General features: G+C 45.8%; 1 protein-coding gene across 2 annotated transcripts in view; it reads left to right on the top strand.

The window, feature by feature from the left end:
* Window positions 1-10236, top strand: part of ALPK2 (alpha kinase 2) — a 145553-nt gene extending 135317 nt beyond the window's left edge. For both annotated transcript variants that reach the window (XM_010374672.2, XM_010374673.2), the window contains one exon: window positions 9446-10236. In XM_010374672.2, coding sequence (XP_010372974.2) covers window positions 9446-9662 — 217 coding nt within the window. In that variant the 3' untranslated portion in view covers window positions 9663-10236. The remainder of the gene's footprint in view (window positions 1-9445) is intronic.
* The last annotated feature ends 3381 nt before the right edge of the window (window positions 10237-13617 follow it).

Genomic DNA, 13617 nt, shown 5'->3' with positions numbered 1-13617 from the left:
AGTTAGTTTGGCCTCTGCCCAGGAAAGAACAAGGACAGCTTGGAGGTTAGAAGCGAGAAGGAGTTGGTTAGGTCAGATCTCTTTCACTGTCACAATTTTCTGAGTTATAATTTCTGCAAAGGTGGTTTCACTCCCATTGGCAGATAAAACCAGCACAGTCCTTTGGGAATTAGAGCTCTGGGGCTTAGGACAGTGGGTGAATCTCAGGTTGCTTATTTGGTGAATGTCTACCTACAGCGCCCCCTCCTGGGTTCTTTGTCTTCAACTCCAGTTTGCAATTCAGATACTAAGGAATGGACTGTGTGCTTCCTGCATATTCATGGAGATGGGACTCACATGACCTCAAAAACGGACGCATAGTAGATGAGTGCTTCTCCCCCTCCCCTGGGCTCCTCTCTGAGCTCTCTTCTTCGGGACTCCTGTCTCACAGAACCTTCTGGTTGAGGGTGCCATCAAAAGCAACGAGAGTAGAAACTGTGCAAATGTACAGGGATTCTAGAATATGTTGCCATCTGACACAGAGACCAGACTCATTGAAGGTGGGGCACTTCTGTCCTCCTCTCCCTCTCATTTTTCTGCAGAAGGAGGGAACTTTTTGTATTCTGCTTTTTATTTTTTTCCAGCCAGGGAGGCTATGAGGGAAGATAGGGCCAGGGCTTGGTTTCTGTTGGGGCAGCTGGGACTGTGGCTTCAACTGAGGACTGAGGGAGCAGCCATAGCACTGGGCAAGAAGGGCAGAGAGTGCCAGGAAACAAGGGGAGGGGCTAGACTTTGTTCAGAGGGAGATGGAGCCATTCAAGCAGTTGCTTGGCCATGACATGATCTGACCTGCACTTACCTGGACAAGGCGGAAAGCAGGGGCGAATTGCCTGGAGGCTCCCCTGACTGGCCCAGGGAGGGGTAGTGGTGGCTGAGATGGCATTTTGTTGAGATCAGTTGCTGAAGGTCACCTGCCCCAAGAGAAGGTCACCTTGTAGACATCCTCAGGGGACTTCTCTAGAAAACACAGATCTGGTTATGCTACTACATCCCCACCCTCAAAAATTCCATGAATTTTTAAAGTGCTTTTCAAAGTAATTATGTGAAACAAGATTTCATTGTCAAGTAATTTTGGGGAACCCTGGGTTGAATAAGTTTAGGGGGTTTCCTTTTTTTCTTTTTTTGAGACAGAGTCTCACTCTGTCGCCCAGGCTGGAGTGCAGTGGCACGATCTTGGCTCACTGCAACCTCTGCCTCCTGGGTTCAAGCCATTCTCCTGCCTCAGCCTCCTGAGTAGCTAAGACTACAGGCACACGGCACCACGCCCAGCTAATTTTTGTATTTTTAGTAGAGATGGGGCCAGGATGGTCTCAATATCCTGACCTCATGATCCACCAGCCTCGACCTCCCAAAGTGCTGGGATTACAGACATGAACCACCGCGCCTGGCCAGGGGGCTTCTTTAGTGTGAGACTTCATAGGGTCCTTAAAGAGCTGATGTGTATTTTGAATGTCCTAGGGACAAGGAAAGATATTATTATGATGATGATTATTTTGAGACGGGGTCTTTCTCTGTTGTCCAGGCTGGAGTGTAGAGTCCTGATCACGGCTCACTCCTGCCTGGAACTCCTGGGCTCATGTGATCCTCCTTCCTCATCCTCCCAAGTAGCTGGAACTACAGGCATGCACCACCACACGCAGCTATTTTAAACTTTTTTTTGTAGGGGTGAGGTCTCACTATGTTGCCCAGGCTAGTCTCGAACTGCTGAGTTCAAGCAGTCCTCTCGCCTTGGCCTCTCAAAGTGCTGGGATGACAGGCGTGAGCTACCTCCCATACCAAACCTAGGAGAGATATCATATAGCATTTCTCACAGCATTTACACCACAGAATTTCAAAAATTCCTGTGGGACTGTTGCTCATGAGAAGATATTTTGGAAATCAGCATGTCACAGGAGAAATGGCACAGCATGGCTTTGAAACCTTTTCACATATCCTCTGACAGCATCTCCCCTCAGAACGCCTGCTCTTGCTTAGAACGTGCCTCTGAACCTTACCATGCTGTTCCCTCTGCCAGATAAACCCCAAGCTGTCTTTGATCTAGGAAATCTTGTAGGAATCTGCTCAGCAGTGTGAAAATAGCACCCTCTGGGTTTCCACAGAACTTCCTCCTGCTGAGATGTGACAGCTTGCTCCAAGATGGCCGCTTTTGGGAAAGTGCCACTCTGCTTATTAATTAATCCCTTTTAGTTCCCCTACGGTGTTTGGCACACAGCTGCTGCCTGATCAATGAAGAAATCAATGAGTACACATGAAAAATGAAGGGTATGAGTGGCACTTCAGGAATCTCTTGCTGTTTCCAGGTGGAAACAGCTCCCCAGTGTCCCTCCCTTTCCACACAGGTGACAGTCTGTTCTAGCAGAGCCTAAGTCCAGCCTGGCTTTATTTTACACACACACATCACACATCAGACCAGGGCTTTGTTTCAATTCTTCAGCCCCATCCTGACCTCGAATTCCTTGTCCTTGTAGCCATCCCCTCTGCATGAAGATTTTCTCAAACTCAAGGTGTTCAACGCAGCTTCTGGTTGGCATCTAATGGGTTACCAAAGTACAGGAAAACTTCTCAGTAGATTTGCCTTGCCTGTCTTCATTTCCTTTATTAAGCCAGCCAAGAACTTTGGTTTCTCCAACTCAGCCAGGGCTGGAAGTTTCTGTGACTTTCCTCCACCCCTGCTCTCCAGGTGTTTTTGGAGCCAGTACATTGTCCAGCAGGGTTGTGAGTGGATCCCAGAGAGAGAGCAGTCACCCTGCTGCTATCAGTTGGTGATTTCTGTGTGAGTCTGAAAGGCTATGCTATTCATTATTAGGATGAGAGGAGAGAGGAATTGTTTTTAAGCAGGACATCAGCCTGGTACAGTTTCTAACACATAGCAAATCTTGAATAAATCCTTATTGAGTGAGGGCAGGACTGTGGAAACAGCCTCCATAGCTCCTCCCCAGGTGGGATGTTTCAGTGTGACTTTGTCAGGTTGTTTGACACTAACTTCATAAACATAAGATATACTTGTGTTCCAGTTTAAAGACATTTCCAAAGTCAAATAGGGATGAGTGTAGATCACTGAACACTTTGAGTAGTTTATCTTCTTGTTGCTCAAAGGAGAGGGGGTCCCTGGACCAGTGACATCAATACCCCTCAGAGCCTGGTAGAAATGCCAGAACCTTCCACCCCACTCTAGACCTACTGAATCCAAATCAGCATTTTAACAGAGTCTCGAGGTCATTCGCAGGGACCACTCTCATCCCAGGGGGTATATAGTTGAGAAAAGACTATACTGAATGCTGTTCATATTTTGTTTTTGTTTTGTAGAAATAGGGTCTCGCTATGTTGCCCAGGCTGGTCTTGCACTCCTGGGCTCCAGCGATCCTCCTGTTTCAGCCTCCCAAAGTGCTGGGATTACAATGCTGTTTAGTGGAGTAAATTTAGTGTTCCAATTCTGAAGACTGTGAGAGAGGATGGATAGATTCACATCCAAGAGATAGGCTAAAAAATTATACTAATTAAAGATTAAGGATGAAAAGACCCATTTAGTAAAATTCAATAGAGTTAAGATTTTTTTAAATGAAAATATTTGAAAAAGATCTCAAATACAAGATTCTTTATTCCATTGTGTTAGATTCCTAGGGCTGCCATAACAAATGACCACGAACCAAGAGCCTTATAATGACAGAAATTGATTGTCTCACAGTTCCGGGGGCTGGAAGACTGAAATCAAGTTGCTGGCAGGGTTGGCTCCTTCTGCAGGATCTGAGGGAGGGTCTGTTCCATGCCTCTCCCCTGGCTTCCAGGTTTGCTGGCAATCCTTGGAGTTTCTTGGCTGATAGACGCATCTCTGTAACCTCTGTCTCCAACATCACATGGTATTCCCCCTGTGTGTCTCTGTCTTTTGTCATCTTCTTATGAAATACCAGTAACAGTGGCTTGAGGGCCTCCCCTGCTCCAGTGTGACCTCATTTAAGAAATTCCATCTGTAATGATTTCCAGATGAGGTCACATTCTGAGGTTCTGGGAAGGACATGACTTTGGGGATGGGGTGGGCAAGGATGCTGCTCAACCCCCTACGTCTATCCAACATGAAAAGGATAGTGAGTTTCTGCAATGGTGATCCTGTTGGAGAGATGTCCTGCAGCTCCAGATTCAATCCTCGAGGCAGCAGGTGGCACATGTCACATGCAAGGTGGGTCACAAGCAGGGAAACCTGCATTTCCCATTGCTTGGGTAGAGGAGAGCTTGATGTCATTGAATTCATGTCCTTTGAATGAATCTGGAGTAATCAGTCTAAGAACACAAAGGGTGTTGCCCTATTTTTTTTCTTGTGCAAGGGCAATGGCCTTGGTGATGGCTGTCAGTTTGTGAGAACAATGGGTCAAAGCAGCAGCCCAACAACCTGACTGAGACAGAGACCAAATTGAGAAAGGAGGAAGATTTGTAATTTCTGTAAATGCTAGGTAGCAAAAAAAAGTCTGCACCTGAGAAAGCTAGGGAAAGGGAAGTTCAACATTGTCTGACAGGCCAAGGTGAGGGTCGAAAATTAGAGAAAGAGATGTTCAGAAATGTGATGTGGAGACAAGAGTAGGACCAGGACTAGGTAGTGCTGAGGATGGGGCTGGTCCCCATTTATTTGTTCCCTCAACATTTATTGAAAAGCCTCCCCTGGACAGGAGTTGCGGGCATAAGGCAGTGTCCTGAGAGAGATCATAATCTGTGGAGAGAAGATGGGCACACGCACTCCTAACTCTGAGAGGGGTGTCTAGTTCTCAAGAAGATGTAGGGAGGAGGTTGGAGAGATGTCTTCTCTTGGTGTGGAGAGAGCCCACTGCAGCTGGAGCTTGAAGGTAGCTAAGGGCTGAGAAAGGGTCTCCGAGACGGTGCAGAGCTCGCTGCGCTCTCTGGCCTCACCATGCCCAGGAGGAGCCATCCGAGCCTCTGCTGCCTGACTCCAGCTTTTCTGTGAGGGTCTAAAGAAAGAGGTTAAGTGGAGGTGGAGAAGGAGGCCGATTCCTGAAAGAAGTCTACCCAGGGGCTGCCTGGAAGTCATGCTCCTTTGACCCAGCTCAGCTTTTTCCATTCCAGAGGTGGAGACCATTAGACGGGGCTTTCTTTTTACCTGGCATTAACACCTGCTGGCAAGGGAGTGCTTCAGGACGAAGCGGTGATCTTTCTGGGAGGTCACAGTGTGAATTAGTTATTTTTCTCTGCAGAAACCAGATGTTGTCTGAATTTGAAAAGCCTCGAGGCAGTCCTGATGCAAATGACCGGAACTTGTTTCCAATGTGCTCAGAGAGGGAAGCTTCCCCGCCCATGCGTGACATTCCCAGGTTGAGGAGCTCAGAAGTTGGTGTGAAGCGACCCGGGTGCCCCCAGCGGCAGGTGGGATTAAGCCATCCATCCTGTCTGACAGAGCAGGCTGCGCTGGCCCCGCGTCCCACCAAGGAGAGAGTGCTCAGGCACACAGGAAACGTTGACAGGCTGACATTTCAGCCTTTCAGGGAGCTCCTGCAGAGGAAGATAGAGATGTAAAAATGATACCATTAGCAGTAGAAGATTTCCCACTCTGCCAGACTCAACTCCTTTCTTTGGTTGACCTTTTCTTCAATGAGAAAGCTTGGCTTTTAGAAACCAAGTCATTTTTCACAAGGCCATGGACCGTGGGCTCCCACGGGCAGGAGGAGGAGGGGCAGCTGGATTTGTAACAGTCACGGCAGGGTGGAGCTGCAGGCTGCTGCTTTACCCTCACAGAGGAAGGAAACCTTTCACACCCTTAAGAGCTTAAAACCCTATTTGGATTGCATAGGGAAAAAACTCTACCCATTCAGTCCAGGTGTGTTGACCTTTATAGTTTCTACCAGCCAATGAAGGAGGCCTGATTTCCTGAATCGTATCAGCTACAGAATCCACATCACGCCAGCATTACAGACTTCTTTTTGCCATTTTGCCTTTGGCCCTATTAAGCAACCATGGCCAGCACTCTCTCCCACCGGGCAGGACTAGTTTCGTGCCTATGCAATTTGTGCACAGGACCTCACACTCAGAAGGGCCCTGTGTTTGGTTTAATGCTCTGTGCTTGTTGTCTTGAAATTCTTAATACTTTTTGAACAAGGAGCCCTTGTTTTCGTTTAGTACTGGGGCCTACATGTCACTGGTCCTGAATGCCAGGCACCCTCTGCCCCTATCCTTTACCTGGAAAATCCCTCAGCTTTGACTCTCAGCTTCAAAGTTTCTTCCACAGGAAGCCCGCATCAGTTGCATAAGTTGTAATGTTGATAATTATAACAACGACATGATCAACATCATTTGACTGTTTACTGTGTTATGCCGTGAGCTACATGGTTTCTATGGATTTTCTCATTTCATCCCCTCAACAACCCTATGGGCATTATTATTAATATTATTATTATTATTTGAGACGAAGTCTCACTCTGTCGCCAGGCTGGAGTGCAGTGGCGCCATCTGGTCTCACTGCAACCTCTGCCTCCTGGGTTCAAATGATTTTCCTGCCTCAGCCTCCTGAGTAACTGGGACGACAGGTGCCCGACACTGCACTCAGCTAATTTTTGTATTTTTAGTAGGGTTGGGGTTTCACCATATTGGCCAGGATGGTTGTGATTTCTTGACCCCGTGATCCACCCGCCTCAGTGGGCATTATTATTATTCACACTTTGGACATCAGGAAACTGACAGAAACTAAGCCCACCAATTATTGTCCAGGCTCACCAGCCAGCAATGCTTCCCCTGCATCGTATTCATCATATTTCATTGTAATGATTCAATATCTATCTTCTTCACTGGACAACATGGGTCAATGTCTTGCACGTTCTCTGTTGAATCCGTAGCCTCAAGCACAGTGCTTGGCTAGGTGCGCTGTAGAGAAGGGAGGGAGGAAAGTTGCTGTCCCTTCCTCCCATGTGACTTTATTTTTAAAGTACACGGCGCTGATACAGGTCAACACAAGAATAGACAAATGAAAATGCATTCTGAACAACCACTAAAATAAAAGCATCCCACTCTTTTTTTCCATCATCCTCTATTTGTTGAGTTTCTGCGGTTTACTAAGCACTGGACTAGGTGTTGGGGTACAGTGGTGAACAAAGAGTGTTGACCTCTGTCATCACGGAATTTACAGTGAGTGGAGAGATAGAAATTAACCATCTCATCCACTCACAGATGTCAGACAGTGTGTGTGACCGTGCCACAAAGAGGAGGTGCACAGTCCAAGAGAGTCTATGACAGGGGGATGTGACTTGGTTGGAAAGGTCAAATGAGCTGAGAATTTAAAGTGAGCAAGGGCTGGGCGTGGTGGCTCACGCTTGCAATCCCAGGACTTTCGGAGGCCGAGGTGGGCGGATCACCTGAGGTGAGGAGTTCAAGACCAGCCTGGCCAACATGGTGAAACCCCAACTTTACTATAAAAAAAAATTAGCCAGGTGTGATGGTGGGTACCTGTAATCCCAGCTACTCAGGAGGCTAAGGCAGGAGAATCACTTGAACCCGGGAAGCAGAGGTTGCAATGAGTTGAGATTGCACCATTGCACTCCATCCTGGGCAACAAGAATGAGACTCCATCTCAATAAATAAAATAAATAAATAAATAAATAAATAAATAAATAAATAAATAAAGTGAGCAGGACTTATCTAGAAAAAAGAGGAAGGAACATCCCATGCAGGGGGAATAGTGCAAGCAGAAACTTTTGGGAGGAGGGAGCTTGGACACTTCTAATGGCTGAAGAGGTCAATGGGTTGGGAGATGCAGCCAGACAGCGCAGGATCACAGGCAGGTTCAGGAATTTTGTCTTCGTTTTAACAGCAATGGGATTGTAAGCAGGAGATGACATGACTTATGTTTTGTAGAGGTTACTCTGGTGGCAGTGTGGAGAATGCATTGATGGGGAGGGGCTGAGTGGATCCAACGTGGACCTTATAGGTTTATATATGTGCTGCTTCAAAGTGTTTATCCCCATGGGATTCATGCTGAAGGAAAATTCCTTTGACAAAGGAGCTCATCTGTGGTGACAAGGAGGACCCTTGGACATCTCAAGGAGATGCCACTTATTGGGGAGGGTATGTGGCTGGCACTATGTTCACCTGGCCTCCTCCACACTCTGTGAGGAGCTGTGACTGGATTGAGTGTGTGCATGGGATTTGGGGATTTTCTGGTGACTGGCAGGAAGACCTGCAGGGTCACTGTTCTAGCTACTAAACAAGCTGCAATAGCCTACTACCCTTTGACATTCTGCCCAGAACCCAGGGCACCTTCAACCAGTTTTTTGATGGATCTCTTGTTCATTTGCAGATAGTTGGGGAGACGCAGGGGCTGGGCAACTGTTCATTCAAGGAGCACACTAACCTACCATAATTGGGATGTGAAAACGTGGCCATTTATAATTTAAGCATTTAAATGTCCCAACCAAGAGGAACAACCCCTGAAACTACTCCTGGCCAAGGGGTCAGCATGGACCCTTCTAGGGTCTACTGGAGACAAAGAATCTGCCAGAGACAAAAATTCTTCTTCTCCTGGGGACAAAGTGGGCTGCCAGAGGAGTGACTCTGCTGTAGGAGAAAGACTCAGAGGGCTTCATTCTAATCTTGTCTCTTACATCAACTTGCTTTGTTTTCTTGGGGTAGTCTCATGAACTCTTAGCCTGAATTTCTTCAACTGTAAATTGAAGGGTCTAAACAAAACAATTTCTTTTAGTTCCAAAGTTCTGAAATTCTTTATTTAGAAATTCTAGGTGGGATGGGGTGGTTTTCAATCACTAAGAGATCTATGTTTTATCAAAATAGCCCAGCACTGGTCATTGTGGCTACGAGGAGCAGGGCAATAAAATGCTGGTACATTCCAACCGTGAGCAACTGGGACCTTTGGATACTCTAAGGCCTCTGAACTTCACTGTACATGCCAGCAGATCTTTGCTCTTACTTAATTCCACAGTCTTTAATTTTTTACCCTCACTAATAGTTGTGTCTATCCTGCGGCCATTTTTTTTTTTTTTTTTTGAGACCGCTTTGTCGCCCAAGCTGGAGTGCAGTGGCACGATCTCGGCTCACTGCAACCTCCGCCTCCGGGGTTCAAGGGATTCTCCTGACTCACCCTCCCGAGTAGCTGGGACTACAGGCGCATGCCACCACACCCGGCTGATTTTTTTGTTTGTTTTTTTTAGTAGAGACGAGGTTTCACCATGTTAGCCAGGATGGTCTTGATCTACTGACCTCGTGATCCACCTGCCTTGGCCTCCCAAAGTTCTGGGATTACAGGCGTGAGCCACCGCGCCCGACTCTGTGACCATTCTTACCTAAAACTGAAATTCATATATGTTCCATGCACCATTAGTTTCCCCTTTCAAGTTTTTGTTTCTAAACTGATGAAAGTGTCCTGTTATTAAAAGCTGTTTCTTTCCACCCAAACTCACAGGTACAAAGGATTTAAAGGCAACTGTTCCATGACCTTCATTGATCAGTTTAAAGCACTACACCAGTGTAACAAGTATTGCAAAATGCTGGGACTGAAATCCCTTCAAAACAACAGCCAGAAACAGAAGAAGCCAAGCACTGGGAAAAGCAGAGTTCAGGCAAACTCTATGGCAGTGAAGAAGACAGGGCCTGAGACCCCAGGCGAAAAGAAAACCTAACATCCCGGTAAACTAATGGCCACTGGCTAGCAGCACACGGTCTTGCCAGGGAAAATCTGAGGCCACACAGGAGAGAAGACACAGCCTGCAGAGAGTGTGTGGCAATCCTTATTCCCAGCTGACTGTGCGCCAAATGCCTCTAAACCCGTCACCTGCTGTCTTCACTCAAATTATTTCAGAACAGGATTTGTGACCAGGTTTATGGGGAGATTGAATCAACGATCGGTCTCAAAGACAGTCCATTCTTTGTATACACGTTTAGCGTTTTTACCAACCTCAAGTCATGTGTCTATTTGTGTATTTGCACGTGGTTGTGTTGTCAAGGACTTGGTGCTGAGAAGAGTCTGTTCACAGCCAAAATTATTCCCACCCCCATTCCTAACCTGGGATTTCTAGACACATCCTGCTGTGATGTAAACAGAAATCACGAATTCACTCACTGGGTCAAGTTGTTCCACTGGTGTCTAATATGCTATTGTTGCTGGAGGTGAGTTCTGTAACGTGAAGCCTTTTCCCATCATTCACACAGCCACTTACAATTTTCTGTTTAATTAAATTCATATTTAAACAAAAAGTGTATGATGTATGTCTCATTATAGACACTTGTTCTTTAGAATGTGTGCCATATTTTACATTGTTCCAGGATTTAGTTGTTTCCTAATATGTTTCCTAGAGCACAAAATATTTGCATCTGTGTTTTTCCCTCATTCTTACATTACAACTTAGGTTCCATCGCTTTCTACTTTGTTCCTTAAACCCGAGCCGCCTAAACCCAGGGCTGACCCATGGTGGATTGCGCCAGAAGATGCACACTAATCCTGGCGAGTGTGCACCAGTTCACAGGGATCCTGGCATCTCTAACCACTCCCAGCCCTCATTCCACTTGAGTCTCCTGACGCTCGGAGCCTCCTTCTCTACCAGTTTGGATCATGCCCAGCCATAAAGCAGGATGGTTGCATCAGTGAAATGTGAAATTGGGCAAGAGCAAACCATACAGTAGCAACTCAGGGATCGCTTTATGGACCCCAAAGTGCTTAAGAACGTCTCTACCCCAACCATTTGTAACACAAATAGTGTTGTTTCATTAATGGGAATGTTCATGGTAATGTTGTTTCATTAATAGACTTTTTCAGAATGGCTTTAAATTTACAAAAAAATGAGCAGAAAGTGTGGAGATTTCCCTTGTGTCTACTCACCCCACTCTATGATCTTCCCCTGTTGCAAACATCTTGCATTAGTGTGGTATGTTTGTTACAATTGATGAGATAATATTGATACTTTTTTTTTTTTTTTTTTTTTTTTTTGAGGCGGAGTCTCGCTCTGTCGCCCAGGCTGGAGTGCAGTGGGGCGATCTCGGCTCACTGCAGCCTCTGCCTCCCGGGTTCAAGCGATTCTCCTGCCTCAGCCTCCCGAGTAACTGGGACTACAGGCACATGCCACCACACCTGGCTAATTTTTGTATTTTTAGTAGAGACGGGGTTTCACCATGTTAGCCAGGATAGTCTCGATCTCCTGACCTCAGGTAATCCACCTGCCTTGGCCTCCCAAAGTCCTGGAATTACAGACATGAGCAACCGCGACATGTTGTTATTAATTAAAGTATATAGTTTACATTAGGGCTCCCTCCTGGTGTTGTACATGCTGTGGGTTTGGGCAAATGTATCATGACAGGCATCTACCATTATAGCAACATAGAGAATAATTTCACTGCTCTAAAATTCCCCAGTGCTTCACTGATTCATCCCTCCCTTCCCCAACCCCCAACCCCTGGCATTCACTGATCTTTTCATTATCTTCATAGTTTTGCTTTTTCCTGAATGTCATATAGCTGGAATCATAACTATGTGGCCTTTTCCATAGTTTGCTGTTTCTTAAGACAGATTTCATCTGCTGGCTAACAGCTGGGAGAATTGTAGGGCCACCTCTGAGCAGGAGGACGGATGCTTCGCAAACCTGAAGGGGCAAGGGAATCCCTGGATCTTGCGAATATGCAGGTTCGGATTGGGTAGGTGTGTAGTGGGGCCTGAATTCTGTGTTTCTGTGAAACTTTCTGGCGATCTCCTGTGGCTGCCCAGGACCACACTCAAAGAGGCAGTCTAGACTATGGGCAGGAGGGCCCCGAAATGCTGAGAGGAGTACCTTGGCTCCTGGAGTTCAGATAGTCTGGCCAAGGGAAGGCCCGGCTACTTCTGGGTTCTGACGTGTGAGGCAGCAGCTTGACAGCAGGACGGAGGTGCCATGTGAGGCGCCCACCACAAGCAATGCTGCCAACACAGAGATTTCTGTGTGCAGCCCCCTCACGGAGGGGTGGTTGGCTCTCAGTAGAAGACTCCTGGCTTCTTCTACTTTAAAATATACTATTCTTAGCCAGCCGCAGTGGCTCACGTCTGTAACCCCTGCACTCTGGGAGGCCGAGGCAGGTGGATCACTTGAGGTCAGGGGTTCGAGACCAGCCTGGCCAACATAGTGAAACCCTGTCTCTACTAAAAATACAAAAATTAGTTGGGTGTCGTGGGGGCGCCCATAATCACGGTTACTGAGGCTGAGGCAGGAGAATCACTTGAACCCAGGAAGCAGAGGTTGCAGTGAGCTGAGATCGCACCACTGCACTACAGCCTGGGCGAAGGAGTGAGACCCAGTCTCAAAAAGAAAAAAAAAATATATATATTTGTACTTTTTTGTATTTTTATGCTTAGAGAATAGTGTGTGTGTATATATATGAAAAATCCCACTTGTGTTTCCTTTATTATCAAAATCTGGTGCCTGAGAATAGTATATAGTATATATACACTATATATATATTATGTATATATGATGTATATGTATATATAAGTATATATTAGCATATATAGTATATATATATACACTATCGTGTATATATACAATAGTGTATATACTATATATACTTATATACTATATATACTTATACATATATAGTGTATATATACACACAATGGTAGGTATATATATATACACACACACAATATACTACTATACAAACTATACACACTATACTATACACTATATACTATACACACTATATACTACTCTCAGGCACCAGATTTTGATAAGAAAGGAACCACAATTGGGATTTTTCTTTTGTAAAGGGATTTGAAGGAGAAAATACTTCATTTAGTCACGTGTCATCTTTTTCAGAAAATCTGCCCTTTCTAGGTTTTCTGCTGAAGTGGTTCCCATGGCTAACAGATTATAAAATGCTCATTTTTCTACTAGGCAGCCTATAGCCTGCTTTGCCCACAGAGATCTTACAGATGTGTTTAGCGTTAAAGTTCTAGAAAGTTCCAAAATAGCAAAAGGTGCAGGGCACATTTGATGGGAGTCATTATCTGTGTGTCTAATCATCTAGCTATATCTCAGTGTGGGTGCGACCAAGGCCTTCTTGACAGACTAGGGTACTTTCTTGGGTAATGATTTGTAATTATCAAAATAATGTCAACACAAGTCTGAAAAATTAAAAACAAATTACAGAAAGGTATGAAACGAAAAGTCAAAGCCATCCTGTGAAAAGGATGAAAAAGCCACCCCACTTCCCCTCCAGCTGGCCTTGAATCTTCGTTTGGAGAGACAGTGGAGGAAAAGGATTTCCTATTCCCAGATTTCATGTTTTGCGGTCAGCCCAGGGTGCCTCTCTTGGATGGAGCCATCCCAGCCTCCTTTCACAGATGCTTAGACATTTTAGAAGTCCCTTCATTGTTTATTGTCACATGATTTCATCTGTTTAAAAACATTTGGGCCGGGCACAGTGGCTCACTCCTGTAATTCCAGCACTTTGGGAGGGCAAGGTGGGTGAATCACCTGAGGTCAGGAGTTCAAGACCAGCATGATGAAACTCTGTCTCTACTAAAAAAAACAAAAATTAGCCAGGCATGGTGGCAGGCGCCTATAATCCCAGCTACTTGGGAGGCTGAGGCAGGAAAATTGCTTGAATGTGGGA

Source organism: Rhinopithecus roxellana, chromosome 21 (assembly GCF_007565055.1).
Source record: "Rhinopithecus roxellana isolate Shanxi Qingling chromosome 21, ASM756505v1, whole genome shotgun sequence".
NCBI lineage: Eukaryota > Metazoa > Chordata > Mammalia > Primates > Cercopithecidae > Rhinopithecus > Rhinopithecus roxellana.
The sequence above is the reverse complement of the archived record's forward strand: the minus strand, read 5'-3'. Positions and strand labels throughout refer to the sequence as shown.